Genomic DNA, 20,675 nt, shown 5'->3' with positions numbered 1-20,675 from the left:
GGAATTGTCTTTTTCATAATAACGTTCTTAACCGCTTAGTCAAGTTCTTTACATACACAAAGCAAACATTTAATGTATGTCTTTTCAAAAGGCATAGATTATAAATTGGCTGATACTGATTCTAGATCATCTGGACATACAGAATACAAACATGACTGCTGTCATGAAAGTGATATATGCAGTATCAATTCATGCAGTCCAACCAGCATGCCTTCATACTGAGAAGAACTACTTTCTGAAGGAAAAAAGTTTTTTCCATGTCCAGGCCAAACTTATGTGGGGAAAAAATGAGCTTCTGCATTTTAAATTAAATGCTGTATATGAATTTTAAATATAACATTATGAACATTCATTCAGCCTATGAATATATATAAGACCTTATTAATAGGTCCCACCAGGTTACATTAGCTTGACAAACCCGCAGAACCTTGACCTCCTTTCCAGGTTCAGTTCAGTTGCTCAGTCGTGTCTGACTCTTTGTGACCCCATGGACTGCAGCACACCAGACTTCCCTGTCCATCAACAACTTCCGGGGCTTGCTCAAATTCATGTCCATCAAGCCAGTGTTGCCATCCAATCATCTCATCCTCTGTCATCCCCTTCTCCTCCTGCCTTCAATCTTTCCCAGCATCAAGGTCTTTTCAAATGAGTCAATTCTTCGCATCAGGTGGCCAAAGTATTGGAGCTGCGCATCAGTCCTTCCGATGAATATTCAGGACTGATTTCCTTTAAGATTGGTTTGATTTCCTTGCAGTCCAAGGGACTCTCAAGAGTCTCCTCCAACACCACAGTTCAAAAGCATCAATTCTTCAGCACTCAGCTTTCTTTGTGGTCCAACTCTCATGTCCATACATGACCATTGGAAAAACCTTTGTCAGCAAAGTAATGTCTCTGCTTTGCTGTCTAGGTTGGTCATAGCTTTTTTCCCAAGGATCATGCATCTTTTAATTTCATGGCTGCAGTCACCATCTGCAGTGATTCTGAAGCCTAAGAAAATAAAATCTGTGAGTGTTTCCATTGTTTCCCCATCTATTTGCCAGGAAGTGATGGGACCAGATGCCATGATCTTTGTTTTTTGAGTGTTGAGTTTTAAGCCAGGTTTTTCACTGTCCTCTTTCACTTTCATCAAGAGACTCTTTAGTTCTTCTTCACTTTCTGCCATAAGGGTGGTGTCATCTGCATATATGAGGTTATTAATATTTCTCCTCACATTCTGATTCCAGCTTGTGCTTCTTCCAGCCCAGCGTTTCTCATGATGTACTCTGCATATAAGTTATAATAAGCAGGGTAACAGTATACAGCCTTGACGTACTCCTTTTCCTATATGAAACCAGTCTGTTGTTTCATGTCCAATTCTAACTGTTGCTTCTTGACCTTTATACGGATTTCTCAGGAGGCAGGTAAGGTCCATCTAATATCTCTGAAGGGTCTAAAGGAATGTCACACTATTATCACAAGTCTGCTGCTAAGTCACTTCAGTCGTGTCCGACTCTGTGCGACCCCACAGACAGCAGCCCACCAGGCTCCCCTGTCCCTGGGATTCTCCAGGCAAGAACGCCAGAGTGGGTTGCCATTTCCTTCTCCAATGCATGAAAGTGAAAAGTGAAAGTGAAGTCACTCAGTCATGTCCAACTCTCTGCAACCCCATGGACTGCAGCCCACCAGGCTCCTCCGGCCATGGGATTTTCCAGGCAAGAGTACTGGAGTGGGGTGCCATTGCCTTCTCCAAATCACAAGTCAGTTCTATCCATTTCTCATAACTCTGCCTAAAGTTCTGCCATCAATGACATATTTCCATCATTCCACTATGAAGTCAAAAGGGCTCTCACTCCTGGAGTCATTAGCTCTCTTAGAAGGGTCACAGAAGGACTTCTTGGGATATAGCTTCCCTATTTCTGTGTGCATATGTGCTCAGTCATATATGCATATATGAACTCTGCGACTCCATGGGCAACAGCCTACGAGACTCCTCTGTCCACAGAATTTTCCAGGCAAGAATGCTGGAGTGGTTGCCATTTCCTTCTCCAGGGGATCTTCCCGACCCAGAGATCAAACTCAAGTCTCCTGCACTGGCAGGCAGAATCTTTACCACTGTGCCACCTGGGAAGCTCCTCCCTCCCCAGATCTGAGGACATGTAAAAACCAACACTGGTACCTAGAACCATTCAGCCCTCAGGCCTTGATGAGAGTCCAATTTACATTCCTTTGCTCAAAGTGGTTTATACCCCAGGTCACACAATCCCATGACATTTGGATTGTCACGTTTTCTATCCCACTTGTGGTGGTGATTTAGTCACTAAGTCGTGTCTGACTCGGCAACCTCCTGGACTGTAGCCCGCCAGACTCCTCTGTCCATGGAATTCTCCAGGCAAGAGTATTCTTGGAATACCACTGGAAGTGGGCATTCCACTTGTGTGCGTATCTATATATGAATCTAAATATGAAAAATAACATTGTTCTAAGTTCTTTTTCCAGGGAACTCCTCAGCCTCTGTGTAAATCAGCTGACTAAAATAAACAAGGGTAAGACATTTCAGTTTTCATATGCCCATCTCCACTTAGGCTGAACGGAGAAACATGCTGCAGTGGTTAATCTCAGTGCCCATTGTGCCACAGGCCACAGAGTGCAGCAGGCAGTTATGGAGCCAGACAGCCTGGATTCAAACCCCACCTCCTACTTCTGCGGCAGGGACACTGGAGCACACTACTCAGCCTCTCTGTTCTCTGATGCTGACCCAGTAAACAGAGGTAAGGCCATAGCATTTATCAAAACTCCTTGCACCCAGATGCATTTCAAAATTCAGAAAATTTTCTAGACTTTGGAAAGGTAAAAGAACATATCACATACAGTCTGGGTCAGTACACTGTAACCAAATGCTTTACTACTTCTGCATCGAACCATGAATATTTACACTAGTTAGGATAAAGACAGTTCTAATGAGGTGGACGAAACTGGAGCCTATTATACAGAGGAAAGTAAGCCAGAAAGAAAAACACCGATACAGTATACTAACGTGTGTATACGGGATTTAGAAAGATGGTAATGATAACCCTGTATGCGAGACAGCAAAAGAGACACAGATGTACAGAACAGTCTTTTGGACTCTGTGGGAGAGGGAGAGGGTGGGATGATTTGGAAGAATGGCATTGAAACATGTATATTATCATATGTGAAATGAATCACCAGTCCAGGTTCAATGCATGAGATAGGGTGCTCAGGGCTGGTGCACTGGGATGACCCAGAGGGATGGTACAGGGAGGGAGGTGGGAGGGGGATTCAGGATGGAGAACACGTGTACACCCGTGGTGGATTCATGTCAATGTATGGCAAAACCAATACAATATTGTAAAGTAATTAGCCTCCAATTAAAATAAATTAATATTTTTAAAAAAAAGGATAAAGACAAAAAGAGTTTCAAAAGTATGTTCCAGTCATATTTTGCCATGGTGGGGAAACTAACAAGATGGTCCCAGTCAGGCTCTCTCACCCGCTGCTCTCACCCCATCTCGCCCCATGTTCTGTAAACAATGACCTTATGTGGTTGTGTAACGACTGAGATCACTTATAGCCCTGTGCATGCACGTCACTTGGTTGCGGGCTAGCGTGTGCGGTACACCCGTATGAGTTTCACCATGAAAGCCCTGCCTGCTGCTGCCCTGGGGCTACACTGGAGCAACGTCATGATTATGTTATGTGAGTCTGTTACGGTTACATTACAGTTATGTTGTGGCTGCTACGGCTGCTGCATCAGCCAGGAGAGAGGCTGTGTTATGGCTGCTGCACCAGCCAGGGGAGAATAAACATGTCTGCAGTTCCTACAGCTCCTCGAGTCTCCCTCCAGCCTCTTGGCTCATGCCTTGCCTACCCTGGGTTCAGCGAACAGTGAGGACAGTGTGAACAGCAAGACAACTGTGTCAGGAACAGGATGAAGAGCAATACAATTGGTGTAGTTGGCAGAATACCCAGCAGGGAGAGGAGCCTGAGGCTCCACATAAGAAGAGGTGGCAGGATACCCAGAAGGGAGAAGAGCCTGAGGCTCCACTGGATGGGGAAGACAGTGGCCACCTCATAGCATGTGGTCCTGTGCGGCTGCGATCCTCTTGGTGTGGGCTCCAGTGGAAGACCGCGAAGTGGTGGACAGTTCACTGGACAGCACTGAAAAGGCGCAACAGGCGGTGAGTTCCCGTCTGCCGCACAAGGCGGCACAGACTGCCACTGGCACTGTACGGTGGACCTTCCTGGCTGCCTCGAAGGCGAACATGGAGAGTGCTCTCCATGATGCCACACCAGTGTGCAACGTGCAGAGATGCTTGGAAGAAGTATATTGGCGTTGGAGCAAGAACCCCGTGGCCCCGGAGAACCCAGCATCTCTGACAGCGAAGCGGTAAGTGACAGTGTGATGAACGCTCTGAGACTGCGGGTCTCCACTTGGCAGCGAGGCCCGTTGTGCAGCAGAAAGTGAAGCATGAGCGGTCTGTGACCTGGGGTGGGGCATCCTCAAGCAGGCTCCAATGTGACTGAGTTAATGAGGCATCCACCGTATACTCAGGTCAAGCTAGTTGACTTGGGTACGCAGTTTCAGCAAACGCACAGGGAACCCTTGGCAGTATGGATGGCTTTTGCAACTCTGGGATACCAGGGTAGATGGTATCTTGTGTTCCGGGCATAAGGTAGAACAGCTGGCATCTATAACCACTCACTCCTCGTTGAGACAAAGGCTACAGAAGGCTAGGTGGCTCATGCAGGGTGCACCTAACCAAGCACACACCCTGATGGAATGGACTAACGCTGCCATCTGCACCATGCGGTCGAACGCGGGAGAGCTCCCGGATACTCTAAGAGGCATACCTATGCCGAGTTGACCCAAGTGGCAAAGAACCGGGCATGAAGCAGTAGATATCTAACCCTAAGGCCGAGGCCTAGATGATGAGCATTTTACTGGTGGCATTCGAGATGCCATTTTGAACAATGTCCCATCTACCACTTTGGATCCCTGACTGCTATTCTTGCACCCTATGTGGGACGTCCCATCTATGCAGTGACCTCAATGGTGGCTAGCTTGGGAGAAATAGAGGGATGGCCACAAGCATAGGGGATTAGAAGTGTGAGGACCCTGAAGGGGGCCCAAACTGGTAACAGCCCCACCCGGGTGATGAGACTGCAAATGTGGGCTGATTTGCTGGCAGCAGGAGTTTGCAGAAATAAAGTTGAGAGCCCAGAGCTCTGCTCCTAGAGAGCTATGGAGGCAACAGACTGAAGGAGCAGTTTACCAAGTTCAGGAAGCACCCACAGCAAGAGATGTAGGTGGTTCCGTTAGAAGATTACATGCACCCAAGATATTCCTTTAGATGACACCCTTTTTCACTTTGAATAGGGCTCAGATCAAGGCACCCTCCTGAGCCCAAACAGGGACTGGAGGCCCCATGTAGAACTTGCAATTCACTGGTCACTAGCCAGTGTACAAAGAGTAATGGCCCTGGGCGACACTGGTGCTAAATGCAGCCTTGTTTATGGCAAGCCAGAGCAGTTTCCCATTCCTAGTGCATGCGCTGATGGCTATGGCGGCCAAAGGATGTAGATTTAGAACAGTGTACCACAAAGGCCGTGTCCTGTGATACGGATCGTACCGCAAAGGCTGCGTCCTATGATGTAGATTTAGTAGAATAGTGTACTGTAAAGGCTGTGTCCTATGATGTAGATTTAGTAGAATAGTGTACTGCAAAGGCTGTGTCCTGTGATACAGATTGTACCACAAAGGCTGTGTCCTATGATGTAGATTTAGTAGAATAGTGTACTGTAAAGGCTGTGTCCTGTGATACAGATCGTACCGCAAAGGCTGTGTCCTATGATGTAGATTTAGTAGAATAGTGTATTGTAAAGGCTGTGTCCTATGATGTAGATTTAGTAGAATAGTGTACTGTAAAGGCTGTGTCCTGTGATACAGATCGTACCACAAAGGCTGTGTCCTATGATGTAGATTTAGTAGAATAGTGTACTGTAAAGGCTGTGTCCTGTGATACAGATCGTACCGCAAAGGCTGTGTCCTATGATGTAGATTTAGTAGAATAGTGTATTGTAAAGGCTGTGTCCTATGATGTAGATTTAGTAGAATAGTGTACTGTAAAGGCTGTGTCCTGTGATGTAGATTTAGTAGAATAGTGTACTGCAAAGGCTGTGTCCTGTGATATAGATCGTACCGCAAAGGCTGTGTCCTATGACGTAGATTTAGTAGAATAGTGTACTGTAAAGGCTGTGTCCTGTGATGTAGATTTAGTAGAATAGTGTACTGTAAAGGCTGTGTCCTGTGATGTAGATTGTACCGCAAAGGCTGTGTCCTGTGATGTAGATTTAGTAGAATAGTGTATTGTAAAGGCTGTGTCCTGTGATGTAGATTGTACCGCAAAGGCTGTGTCCTGTGATATAGATTTAGTAGAATAGTGTATTGTAAAGGCTGTGTCCTGTGATGTAGATTTAGTAGAATAGTGTACTATAAAGGCCGTGTCCTGTGATGTAGATTTAGTAGAATAGTGTACTGCAAAGGCTGTGTCCTGTGATACAGATCATACTGCAAAGGCTGTGTACTGTGATACAGATCATACTGCAAAGGCTGTGTCCTGTGATACAGATCATACTGCAAAGGCTGTGTCCTGTGATACAGATCGTACTGCAAAGGCTGTGTACTGTGATACAGATCGTACTGCAAAGGCTGTGTCCTGTGATACAGATCGTACTGCAAAGGCTGTGTCCTGTGATACAGATCGTACTGCAAAGGCTGTGTCCTGTGATACAGATCGTACTGCAAAGGCTGTGTCCTGTGATACAGATCATACTGTAAAGGCCGTGTCCCATGATGTAGATTTAGAACACTGTACTGTAAAGGCTGTGTCCTATGATGTGCTACTAATCTCTGATTCTCTTGCATATTTAGAACAGTGTGAAAACATTTGGAATCATGAGGGTGGTCCCTGAATACCACAAAAAAAAAATCCCCTCCTAGAAGGGGTTGGGCCTGGAGCCTACGGGGGTGGTGGGGCGGGGGGGGGGAGGGGGGGGGGTTGTGGATCCTTAATAAAAAACACACCAGCAGGGGTGGAGTTGCTCCTGTGAAGGCTTTCCTGAAATCTCACAAGGACAGATGGGGGACTGGACTTGGTCAAGGAAGAAAAAGGCACTCCACATGCAGTGGGTGGCTCTTCTGGCCCCATGAGGGCAAGGACTGCAACACGAGTTCCAGGTGATACCTGGCACTGGATTTTCTATGTTTTGGGGATGTAACTGTTGTTATAGCTACTGCTTTTGGGAGATGTAAATTCAAAGATCAGCATTACTTGCCAAGGGAATATTGTGGACGATGGACTGTGCATAGATTGTGAGGTGAGAGACCCTGAAGGGGTGAATGTGGTTTAGTCTCTAAGTCATGTCCAACTCTTGTGACCCCATGAACTATAGCCTGAAGGGGTGGAATGTGGAGAAATTAACAAGACGGCACAAGTCAGGCCCTCTCACCCCGTGTTCTGTAGACAATGACTGTGCACGGTATGTAACAGCTGAGCTTGCTTACGGTACTGCGCATGTGCATCACGAGGCACTCACTCGGTGCAGGCTGGTGTGGGCAGTACACCTGCATGAGCTTCACCATGAAAGCCCCAGCTGCTGCTGCTGCTGCATCAGGGCTATACTGGAGTGACATCATGGTTATGTTATGTGAGGTTATGCTATGAATATGTCACAGCTGCGTTCTGGTTATGTTACGGCTGCTGCTATGGCTGCTGCATCAGCCAGAAGAGAGGCTGTGTTATGGCTGCCGTGCCAGCCGGGAGAGAATGTGTCTGCAGTTCCTATGGCTTCCTGAGTCTCCTTCCAGTCTCTTAGCTTGTGCCTTGCATACCCTGGGTTCAGCGATCACTGCAAGACAGCCACCAAATGCATTTACCACAAACATCCACAAACGTTTGATTTTGAGGTTTCAGAACTACAGATGAAAGATCGGTAGTATCTATCCCATAAGACTACGAGAATCAACTGAACTATTAATAAGTATCAGTACTTTGAATAGCACCTGGCATGCCATAAGTGCTACATCAGAGGGACTTGTCATTTTTATGTGCAAGGTGCTTGTCAGATTGTATGAGAGGGTGTCTTAGCCCATTCAGGCTGCTATAACAAAAACACCATAGACTGCATAGCTTATACAGCATTTGATTCTCACAGTTCTGGAGGCTGGGAAGTCAAGATCAAGATGCCTGCAGATTCAGTGTCTGGTGAGGTCTCACTTCCCAGTCCATACATCAATGGCTGTCTTCTTGCTACATCCTTCCTCGGAAGGCAGAAGAGGGGAGGGAGCTCTCTGGTGTTTCCTTTATAAAGGTACTGATTCACGCATGAGAGCTCTGCCTTCCTGACCTAATCACCTCTTAAAGGCCCCATCTCCAAATATCAACACACTGGCAATTAGATTTCAACATATGAATTTAGGGGGACAGATTCAGTCAATAGTGGAGATATACAAAAATGAATAAAAATCATTTCTTCCTTACAACTTGATAAACTAAGACCATCTAAGCTCTGGAAGGGTACTATTACAATGGTAGTAGTAACATGTATTAAATGACCATTATGTGCCAAGCACTAGATCAGATTTTTAAATGAATTATTTATTATTCATAAGCACTCTAAGGTGAATACTAATATCCCCCTTTTTAAAATATCAATAAAGGAGGCTGAGAGAGAGCAAGTAATCTGCCCAAGATTAAGTAGTAGATTCGTTATTTAAATCTAAGCATTCTGACTTGAAGATTCATCCTCTTACCTATAACCTTATGCCACCTCCTACAAGTTATATGTGTCAAATTTGACACTATAAAATTGGAAATCACAGGGTACCACAGTCAACAAAATCTGCCAGTATTTCTCTACTTCCCTAACAACGACATTTTAAATTACCCATCAGAATTTATAATATGATGAGTAATTTATGATGGAAAAATAATTTATTATGGAAAAATAAATAAATAATGCCAGAAAAACAAAATCCAAACTTACCAAATGCTGCAGTATGATATTAGTCCTTTTATATGAATTAAACCTGAAACAAATGTAGAATACAATGAACACAGTAATGTGGATAGTCATGTTTCAATGTATAAATACAATATTCCCTTTTGTTTGCTTTAGATTCTTTGAACAGTTATTAGAACAAAAAATTTTAAAAAAAAGTTTAATTCATTCATTGTGGTATGAACACAAAACAATACAGCCACTTTCAAAGAAATTTTTGTAGTTTCTTAAAAAACTAAACATACTCTTATCATATGACCCAGCTATTGCACTCCTTGGTATTTACCCAAATGAGCTAAAAACTTATGTCCACCTACACGTAAATGTTGATGAAAGCTTTATTCATATTAGCCAAAATGTGGATGTAACCAAGAGGTCCTTCAATAGCTGAATGGATAAACAAACTGTGGTATATATATACAATGAAATACTACTCAGCAATAAAAAGAAACAACACTATTCCATTAAAAAAAAAAAAAAAAAAAAAAAAAACAGAGGAACCTTAAATGCACACTGCTAAGCAAAAGCAGTCAATCTGAAAAGGCTATACATTGTGATCCCAAGCATAGGACATTCTGAAAACTATGGAAGGACACAGACTTATTGTATATTCTAAAATAACAAAATAGGACATGTATTTTGTTTGAAGCTCCTCCTGTATGATTCCAAAGTGCAGACAAGTTATCATTAAAATCAATACTTTATAAAAATTAATCCGAAGTGACAGATTCTAGCTTATTTAGGAGCATTTCTAAAATAAATTTCATACAGACTTTTAAAATCTGAATTATACTTACCCTAAAGCACCATTTCTAAAATTTATTTCAACTTAACTCAAAAACTTCCAGAAAGAAAAATTAAGTATCAAAAAAGTTAAGTGCTAATTTCTTTTTTTTTTTTTTTTTTTAAGATCCAGGATAACACTGAACTTTTTATTTTTTTTAATATTTATTTGGCTGTGCCAGTTCTTAGTTGAGGCATGTGGGAGCTAGTTTCCTGATTAGGGATCAAACCCAGGAGTTTGATCCTAGGTTTGACTGGGAACACAGGGGTCTTAGCCACTAGACCACAGGGAAGTCCCCCAGAATAACTGTGATGAACTTAGTGACAAAACAGAAATAGAGTTACAGATGCAAGAACATTATGGTTACAGCAGAGATAGTGGGACAAATTCAGAGACTGGGACTGACATATACACTACTATATATAAAACAGATAACTAATGAGAACCTACTATTTAGCACAGGGAACTCTACTCAATGATCTGTGGTGACCTGATGACACCACCCTTATGGCAGAAAGTGAAGAGGAACTAAATAGCCTCTTGATGAAAGTGAAAAAGTTGGCTTAAAGCTCAACATTCAGAAAACTAAGATCATGGCATCTGGTCCCATCACTTCATGGGAAATAGATGGGGAAACAGTGGAAACAGTGTCAGACTTTATTTTTTTGGGCTCCAAAATCACTGCAGATGGTGACCGCAGCCATGAAATTAAAAGACGCTTACTCCTTGGAAGAAAAGTTATGAGCAACCTAGATAGCATATTCAAAAGCAGAGACATTACTTTGCCAACAAAGGTCCGTCCAGTCAAGGCTATGGTTTTCCTGTGGTCATGTATGGATGTGAGAGTTGGATTGTGAAGAAAGCTGAGCACCGAAGAATTTATGCTTTTGAACTGTGGTGTTGGAGAAGACTCTTGAGAGTCCCTTGGACTGCAAGGAGATCCAACCAGTCCATTCCAAAGAAGATCGGCCCTGGGTGTTCTTTGGAAGCAATGATGCTAAAGCTGAAACTCCAGTACTTTGGCCACCTCATGAGAAGAGTTGACTCATTGGAAAAGACTCTGATCCTAGGAGGGATTTGGGGCAGGAGGAGAAGGGGACGACAGAGGATGAGATGGCTGGATGGCATCACCGACTCGATGGATGTGAGTTTGAGTGAACTCCGGGAGTTGGTGATGGACAGGGAGGCCTGGCGTGCTGCGATTCATGGGGTTGCAAAGAGTCGGACACAACTGAGGGACTGAACTAAACTGAACATGGGAAGGAAATCTAAAAAAGAGTAGATATATGTGTATGTATAAATGATGTACTTTGCTGGATAGCAGAAACTGACACAACATTGTAAAGCAGCTATATTCCAATAAAAAAAAATTTTTTTTAAGAAACTACCCCAAATTTGTTCCACCATTCCAATAGTGAAAATTCAAGTCCACACTAAAGGCGGAAAGGTGAATAAATCAATGAAGCTCAAAAAAAATGTTATTTCATTTGAAGAAAGTTAATATAAAACTATAAAACATCAGTTCAAACCACTATGTATCACCTTTACAGGTCAAAAAATCTCTGGACCAATTACTATAAAGCAAATAGAAAACAAACAAGTACAACTAAGTTCCCTGCCAGATTCTATATAATCTATTACTTCTATATATTCCAATTTATACTTAACTATTATTTTTAAACTGGTATTAACTTTTATAACTCAAAAATGTATCTGCATGTTCAGAGTCTCCTAGTAATTCTGAATTTATGATCTTCATATTCCTTCCTATTGGCTCCCAGCGTGCCATCTGGTGGAAGGGAAGAGGCATGCACATCCCAGCTACTGCTGATTTACTAATTCTCTTTATGAGGCTTACTTTCTTCACATGATGGTCAACTCTACTGCTAGCAGCAGTTGTTCCAAAAGTGGCCCCTGGCCCTACATCATCAGTTTACCTGGGAACATGGTAGAAATGCAAATACTTGACCCCATCCACACCTACTGAATCAGACACTGTGCAGTAAGGCTCAGAAATCTATGTTTAACAAACCCTCCAGGTAATCCTGATACATGCTAAGGTTAAAAACAACTAAGAAGAATGAGAACCTTATCATTTAGGAAATTTTTGATCATCAAAACACACACATACACACACACAGGCTTATAAAATTAACTTTCAGTGAGCCTGTTTAAGATGATGATATAAAAACAGTGCTTAATGAAGATTATTACAGCAGAAGTAGGCAAAGTAGAATATGAATAGAATAGAAGATCAAGTCCAAGGCCAAGTAATTCAGACATGAACTGATGAAAAGCAACTGTGGAAACAAAAGCATGATTTACAGAGTTATTATCAAGTAAAAACTCAACGGAAAAGAAAAAGAATTATGCCAAAAATGATCCCAAGATTTCAAGCCAGGAAAATCAGGAGAAATAGGTACTGAAAAGGTTGGAAAGGAAACTAGCTAGTTTGTAGAATGAAATATGAATTCCATTTTTAATTTCTTGAATTTGTAATGGTATAAGTAAAAATATTCAACAGTGAGTGGAAAAGAGACTGGAGTTTGAAAGAAAAGTTAGCTAAAGACTTGTCAACAAGTCACACGCATAGACAATCACTGAGGCATACAAACCTCTCAGTTCTCTCTGGGGAATAAATTAGAAAGTTGCAGCTGAGAACTGTGGCCTGAAGGCTGCCTGTGCCAACAAACGTGTTGTACGGTTAGCAGGATTTTAAAATTATGAAGATTTAAAAAATCAAGAGATTTCACTTAAAAATGGAGTTTTCCAGTCTTTCCAGAAATATTCATAGTTATGGAAACACTGGGCCTAGGTTTCACAATGGCAACAATGCCCAAGGCAGAAAAGCTGCCTCCTTGAGACAGAGGGCTCTTTATTGCCCGCGTGTTCAGTCGCTAAGTCACGTCTGACTCTTTGCAGCCCCATGGACTGTAGCCCACCAGGCTCCTCTGTGCCTCTTGCCTCTTTCCCAGGCAAGAATACTGGAGTGGACTGCCATTTCTTTCTCCAGGGGAACTTCCCAACCCAGGATCGAATCCAAGTTTCCTGCACTGGCAGGCAGATTCCTTACTACTGAGCCACCAGGGAAGCCCCCTGGATTGCTCACCAATTCCCTGCTCATCCCCACTGCTGCCACCAGCTAGCACCACTCAATGCTCCCATCTGAGCACCTGCATATGAGTTTGCGACTCTTCGAACAGAAAGGAGCTACAGTCCATGGGGTCCTTCCTTCATTGGAAGGACTGATGTTGAAGCTCCAATACTTTGGCCACCTGATTCAAAGAGCTGACTCACTGGAAAAGACCCTGATGCTGGGAAAGATTGAGGGCAGGAGGAGAGGGGACGACAGAGGATGAGATGGTTGCATGGCATCACCAACTCGATAGACATGAGTTGGAGCAAACTCCAGGAGTCCGACATAACTGAGTGACTAACACTCTCACTTTCAGCAAAGGAAAACAAAATTGAATCAAGTATTGAGTCTTCAGAAATAACTATGTAAAAGTAAAGAGAGGCAGACCAAGAACCAAACCAAAAGAAAACAGTTCAGCAAACCACAGAGAAGACGAAGGGAATGAGTGTTACTAACAATTTAAAAGAGATCAATCTCTTTGAAGAGGCTCCCTAATCTCCCACTTCCTTCTAAACCTGGTTCTCTTTTCCTTTAACACATTTATCAGAGCTGATAAATATTACTTCTGTTTAAATATCTGTTTCTCATCTGATCCCCCTGGATTTCAAGGACCTGAAGTAAGAAACAATAAGAACAAGTAGTCTAGTTTGGCCACAGGATAAGAGAAGCGCCTAGAACACTATCTCCCAGGAGCTGTTAACAGAAGAGTAAGTACCAATGAATTCATGAGGTAAACTGGGGTCAAATTGTTGAAACCGAGGCTGGGAAGTTTTTATTTAATTCCATAGCTAAGTTCAGTTCAGTTCAGTTGCTCAGTCATGTCTGACTCTTTGCAACCCCATGGACTGTAGCACACCAGGCCTCCATGTCCATCACCAACTCCCAGAGTTTACTCAAACTCATGTCCATCGAGTCGGTAATGCCATCTAACCATCTCATCTTCTGTCATCCCCTTCTCCTCCCGCCTTCAATCTTGCCCAGCATCAGGGTCTTTTCCAATGAGTCAGTTCTTCCCATCAGGTGGTCGAAGTGTTGAAGTTTCAGCTTCAGCATCAGTCTTTCCAATGAATATTCAGGACTGATTTCCTTTAGATTGGACTGATTGCAGTCCAAGGGACTCTCAAGAGTCTTCTCCAACACCACAGTTCAAAAGCATCAATTCTTCAGCACTTGTTTTTTTTATAGCCCAACTCTCACATCTATACATGACTACTGGAAAAACCATTCTGTTGAATAGACAGACCTTTGTTGGCAAAGTAATGTCTCTGCTTTTTCATATACTGTCTAGGTCGGTCAGGCTTCCCTGGTGGCTCAGAGGTTAAAGCATCTGCCTCCAATGGGGTAGACCCGGGTTCGATCCCTGGGTCAGGAAGATCCCCTGGAGAAGGAAATGGTAACCCACTCCAGTATTCTGGCCTGGAGAATCTCATGGACAGAGAAGTCTGGTAGGCTACAGTCCATGGGGTCGCAAAGACTCGGACACGACTGAGTGACTTCACCTAGGTCAGTCATAGCTCTTCTTCCAAGGAGCAAGTGTCTTTTAATTTCATGCCTACAGACACCATCTGCAGTGATTTTGGAGCCCCCCAAAAATAAAGTCTGTCACTGTTTCCACTGTTTCCCCATCTATTTGCCATGAAGTGATGGGACCAGAAACCATGATCTTAAGTTTCTGACTGTTGAATTTTAAGCCAACTTTTTCACCCTTCTCTTTCACTTTCATCAAAAGGCTCTTCGTTCTTCACCTTCTGCCATAAGGGTGGTGTCATCTGCATATCTGAGGTTATTGATAATTCTCCTGGAAATCTTGATTCCAGCTTGTGCTTCATCCAGCTTGGCATTTTGCATGATATATTCTGCATATAAGTTAAATAAGCAGGGTGAAAATATACAGCCTTGACATACTCCTTTTCCTATTTGGAACCAGTCTGTTGTTCCATGTCCAGTTCTAACTGTTGCTTCCTGACCTGCATACAGATTTCTCAGGAGGCAGGTCAGGAGGTCTGCTATTTCCATCTCTTGAAGAATTTTCCAGTTTGTTGTGATCCACACAGTTAAAGGCTTTGGCATAGTCAATAAAACAGAAGTAGATGTTCTTCTGGAACTCTCTTGCTTTTTCAATAATCCAACGGATGTTAGCAATTTGATGTCTGGTTCCTCTGCCTTTTCTAAATCCAGCTTGAACATCTGGAAGTTCATGGTTCACGTCCTGTTGAAGCCTGGCTTGGAGAATTTTGAGCATTACTTTATTAGTGTGTGAGATGGGTGCACTTGTGCAGTAGTTGAGCATTCTTTGGCATTGCCTTTCTTTGGGATTGGAAAGAAAACTGACCCTTTCCAGGCCTGTGGCCACTGTTGAGTTTTCCAAATTTGCTGGCATATTGAGTGCAGCACTTTCACAGCATCATCTTTTAGGATTTGAAATAGCTGAACTGGAATTCCATCACCTCCACCAGCTTTGTTCATAGTGATGCTTCCTAAGGCCCACCTGACTTCACATTCCAGGATGTCTGGTTCTAGGTGAGTGAGCATACCATCATGATTATCTGGGTCATGAAGATCTTTTTTGTACAGTTCTTCTGTGTATTCTTGCCACCTCTTCTTAATATCTTCTGCTTCTGTTAGGTCCATACCATTTCTGTCCTTTATTGAGCCCATCTTTGCATAAAATGTTCGCTGGGTATCTCTAATTTTCATGAAGAGGTCGTTAGTCTTTTCCATTCTATTGTTTTCCTTTACTTCTTTGCACTGATCTCTGAGGAAGGCTTTCTTTTCTCTCCTTGCTATTCTTTGGAACTCTGCATTCAAACAGGTATATCTTTCCTTTTCTCTTTTGCTTTTCACTTCTCTTCTTTTCATGGCTATTTGAAAGGCCTCCTCAGACAGCCATTCTGCTTTTTTGCTTTTCTTTTTCTTGAGGATGTTCTTGATCCCTGTATCCTGTACAATGTCATGAACCTCAATCCATAGTTCATCAGGCACTCTGTCTACCAGATCTAATCCCCCGAATCTATTTCTCACTTCCACTGTATAATCGTAAGGGATTTGATTTAGGTCATACTTGAATGGTCTAGTGGTTTCCCCTACTTTCTTCAATTTAAGTCTGAATTTTGCAAAGAGGAGTTCATGATCTGAGCAACACTCAGCTCCTGGTCTTGTTTTTGCTGACTGTATAGAGCTTCTCCATCTTTGGCCGCAAAGAATATAATCAATCTGATTTCAGTATTGACCATCTGGAGATGTCCATGTGTAGAGTCTTCTCTAGTGTTGTTGGAAGAGGGTGTTTGCTATGACCAGTGAGTTCTCTTGGCAAAACTCTATTACCCTTTACCCTGCTTCATTCCATATTCCAAGTCCAAATTTGCCTGTTACTCCAGGTGTTTCTTGACTTCCTACTTTTGCATTCCAGTCCCCTATAATGAAAAGGACATCTTTTTGGGGTGTTAGTTCTAAAAGGTCTTGTAGGTCTTCATAGAACCATTCAACTTCAGCTTCTTCAGCATTACTGGTTGGGACATAGACTTGGATTACCATGATATTGAATGGTTTGCCTTGGAAACAAACAGAGATCATTCTGTCGTTTTTGAGACTGCATCCAAGCACCACATTTCAGACTCTTTTGTTGACTATGATGGCTACTCCATTTCTTCTAAGGGATTCTTGCCCACAGTAGTAGATATAATGGTCATCTGAGTTAAATTCACCCATTCCAGTCCATTTTAGTTCACTGATTCCTAAAATGTCAACATTCACTCTTGCCATTAACCCCACCATAGAGCTGCCAGAACTTACACAGGACTGGGAAAAAGACTCTTGGAGGGCACAAACAGAACCTTTTGTGCACCAGGACCCAGAAGAAAGGAGCAGTGGCCCCACATGAGACTGACCCAGACTTGCTCGGGAGTGTCCAGGAGTCTCCAGCGGAGGCATGGGTCAGTGGCGGCCTGCTGCAGGGTTGGGGGCAGTGAATGTAGCAGTACATGCACAAGATCTTTTGAAGGAGGTCACCATAGCTAAGAGGACACCTCTAAAAGCTTCTGAGCAGAGAAATGGATGGCACTGAAGTAAACTTTCACAAGATTAACATGGCAGCCATGTGCAGAAACTATTCAAATTGCAAAGAGATAAATCAGCAGTCCTGTACAGATGTGAGAGTTGTATCATAAAGAAGGCTGAGCACCAAAGAATTGATGCTTTTGATCTGTAGTGCTGGAGAAGACTCTTGAGAGTCCCCTGGACAGCAAGGATGTTGGGAGGCTCAGTGCAAAATAGCCTTGAAGGAGAAGGTCCTCGGGGAAATGGCGAAGGGCCAGAAGTACCCAGGCATTGTGTACTGATAGCTGAAAAACATTTCCTGCCTTTAGCTATGCTCCGTGCCAAAATTTAGAGATTAAACATTAAAGACGTTGCTTGAGAAAATGGCTCATGGATAAACACATGGGTCGTTAAGAACGCGCTGTTCCTTGAAGTATCCTTTACTGATTATATCTTAGCCTTGTACATGCTCTGCTGGCCGTATGCTCTAAGCTCTTTGTTCCTTCCTCCTATAAAAAGGCTTGACTGCAAATAAAATTGTCAGTCCTTGCAGAGACTGTCCAAGTGTTGTTCTTTCAGGTTTACCGTTTCCAAGTCCTGGGAAGAAAATTCCCACAAAGGAGATCAAACCAGTCCATCCTAAAGGAAATCAGTCCTGAATATTTATTGGAAGGACCGATACTGAAGCTGAAACTCCAATACTTTGGCCACCTGATTCAAAGAGCTGACTCACTGGAAAAGATCCTGATGCTGGGAAAGACTGAAGGCAGGAGGAGAAGGGGACAACAGAGGATTAGATGGTTGGATGGCATCACCAACTCAATGGACGTGAGTTTGAGTAAACTCAGGGAGATGATGAAGGGCAGTAAAGTCTGAAGAGCTGGGGGTCACAAAAAGCTGGACACAGCTTGGCATCTCAACAAGAGATAAATCAAGTTTCCACAAAATGAACATGAGAAGTGTGTTCAAATTCAAATGAGCAGGAAGAGATAAGGATTGAGCGCATGGGAGAACTTAGATAACTTTAGGAATCTAAAAGGATGGACAGTATTAAGAAGTTGAAAGTGCAGAGGTGGGACAAGGGTTGCAGTTACGTCCAAATGTACATTTGAGGTGCAAAGAAGACATTCAGGTGTTTGTGAATAGTACTGGAGCTCAGGATAAATTAGGGTTAGTCATACAAACCTGAAAGTTATCTTCAGAGAGAGGTACTTTATTGGGGAATAATGACAACAAATTCCAAGGGCTGTATTGGCACCAGGGCAAGATAAGTAGTGGACAGTGGTAGTAGGAAAGCAAGACACTGGCCGAACAGCCAAGGGTAGCCGGACTTCAAGGACTGGACAACAATGTCAACCACAGCACAGAGACCCTACTTCCTCTCAGAAAACTGTGGCACCCTATTACTTAGCACATTTGTAGACTACATCGTTATAGACTGGATGATACTGGCCTCCGTGCTCTGCTTTGCTAGGGTAATACCCACACCAGGCCTACCCCTGGAAAATGCATCTCTGATCAAAACCCTCAAATGGGTCCAGGATTTGCCTAATTAGTGCACCTTGCAATACTGGAAGGAACAAAGCCAACCTGAACTCTAGGAATAACAAAGTCTTTCCCAAGTCATTTAATTTTGTTAACAAATATGCCTTCCCAATTTGTTTCTCAAACAATCTGGTATTTGTTCACAGCTTCAAAAAAGCAGCAGCAGTGATTGTTCTTTATATCTGCCAAGTCTCTCTGTGAGCTAGTTAGAGCCACAGGGACAACTAATTTCAAGGTATAAAAATAAACAAATAAATTAAAAAAAAAAAAACACACAGAGAGAACAAAAGCAACTCTTATATATATATATATATATATATATATATTTTTTTTTTTTTTTTCAAATACTGAACACCAGGTCCTCGGCGTCCATTCATGCTGTCCCTTCAGTTGTGTCCGACTTTTTGCTACCCTGTGGACTATAAGCCCATCAGGCTCCTCTGCCCATGAGATTCTCCAGGCAAGAATACTGGAGTGGGTTGCCATGCCCTCCTCCAGAGGATCTTCCAGACCCAGGGATCAAACTCACTTCTCTTATGTCTCCTGCACTGGCAGGCGGAGCACATGGGAAGCCCCCAGGCCCATGGATACAATGTTAAGACAAGACACATTGCTCTAAAGCTGTGCATGCTAAGTCGCTTTAGTCGTGTCCGACTCTTTGCGCCCCTATGAACTATAACCCGCCAGTCTTCTCTGTCCATGGGATTCTCCAGGCAAGAACACTGTAGTGGGTTGCCATTTCCTCCTCCAGGAGTTCTTCCTCACCCAGGGATCGAACCCGTGGTCTCTTCTGTCTCATGCACAGGCAGGTGTGTTTCTGACCACTAGCGCCACCTGGGAAGCCCCCTCTAAAGCCCTGAAAGTGAAGTGAAGCCGCTCAGTCGTATCCGACTCTTTGTGACTCCATGGACTACAGTCCACCAGGTCCCTCATCCATGGAATTTCCAAGGCAAGGATACTGGAGTGGGTTGCCATTTCAACTACCCTTAAATGAAAAAACCACTCCCATCTCTTTTCCCCAAGGCAAAAGCCAAGGTTAAAAACCCCAGGAATTTCAGCTGTCAGGCAAATGAGCGGTTCTCCCTTCAAGTGGTCCCATCTGCTACCTGGTAATGCACGGGGGGCTGGCAAACGGTCTCAGGACGGCTGCAGCCTGCCTGCCTGCCTACAGTGATAGCTATCAGATTTTCTCAGCTGAGCTCAAGTGGCATTAAGCAGCACTTTCAAAAGTTAAACATCTTTGCACACATACTTCCCCAAGGCTAGCTGTGTGTGCGCAACACACGGCTCAAAGTTTCAGACACCTATACCAACGCTGGAATCATGCGACACCGAGCACACCAGTCACACCACGAGCAGAGAGACACCTAGCAAAGCACGAATGTTTGTTAGCAGCACCAAAAATGCCACAAAATTCCTCCAAGTTGAAACTCTGCGTGTCCCCCAAACTTACTCAACTAAAGAAGGAAAGGAACGGGGGTCAAGGCTGCCTAAGACCCAGAGAGGCAGAAAACGAAGGCGATGCTGAGAAGACGGTGCTAGAAGGAGTAAGGCGAGACTCGGAGGAGGTGGGTGGAGGGATGACCCGCGCGAGTCGGGTCTGAGAGCTGCGTCTCCAAAGGCGATGAGAAACTTCAAGGCCAGACAGTCCCCACTCCCGACCTTTTTCATCCGGGCAAGCGCAACTGACGAGGCTGTGCTTAGCCGCTCGCTTACTCACCTCGACATGAGTCTGCACAACTCCTGCAACCCCATTGCCAAAACACCCGAGCTAACTCAGGGCTGACTGAGCAGCACCCTCGGCGTCGCTCTTCACGTCAGGCCCGCCTACTGCCGCCGGAAGCCTCCGGAAACAGACGGTAAGTCCTCCAAAGAGCTAGAGAGGCCCAGAGCAGGCCTTTTCCGCTGCGCCGCGCTAAGGGGCAGGGCGGAAACAGCTGCTGAGGAAATGGACTGAGAGAGAAAGGAGGTGGGCTGGGCCCAGCGGAGCCGGAGCGGGGCCGGGGGGGCGGAGCGGGGCCGGGGGGGGCGGAGCGGGGCCGGGGGGCGGAGCGGGGCCGGGGGGCGGAGCGGGGCCGGGGGCCGGGTGGAGGCGGAGGTCGAGGTGGGGCTGAAGTC

General features: G+C 44.1%; 1 protein-coding gene across 13 annotated transcripts in view; it reads right to left on the bottom strand.

The window, feature by feature from the left end:
- The window catches only part of HIBCH (3-hydroxyisobutyryl-CoA hydrolase), a 116,224-nt gene extending 95,809 nt beyond the window's left edge, over positions 1–20,415 (bottom strand). For all 13 annotated transcript variants that reach the window (XM_044932475.1, XM_044932470.1, XM_044932472.1 and 10 more), the window contains exons 1-2: positions 20,278–20,415; positions 9,043–9,085 (exon numbers count right to left, since the gene is read on the bottom strand). In XM_044932475.1, the coding sequence (XP_044788410.1) occupies positions 9,043–9,085; positions 20,278–20,312 (78 nt within the window). In that variant the 5' untranslated portion in view covers positions 20,313–20,415. The remainder of the gene's footprint in view (positions 1–9,042; positions 9,086–20,277) is intronic.
- Between the last annotated feature and the right edge of the window lie 260 nt (positions 20,416–20,675).

Source organism: Bubalus bubalis, chromosome 2 (assembly GCF_019923935.1).
Source record: "Bubalus bubalis isolate 160015118507 breed Murrah chromosome 2, NDDB_SH_1, whole genome shotgun sequence".
NCBI lineage: Eukaryota > Metazoa > Chordata > Mammalia > Artiodactyla > Bovidae > Bubalus > Bubalus bubalis.
This window is presented reverse-complemented; position numbering and strand designations above follow the sequence as displayed.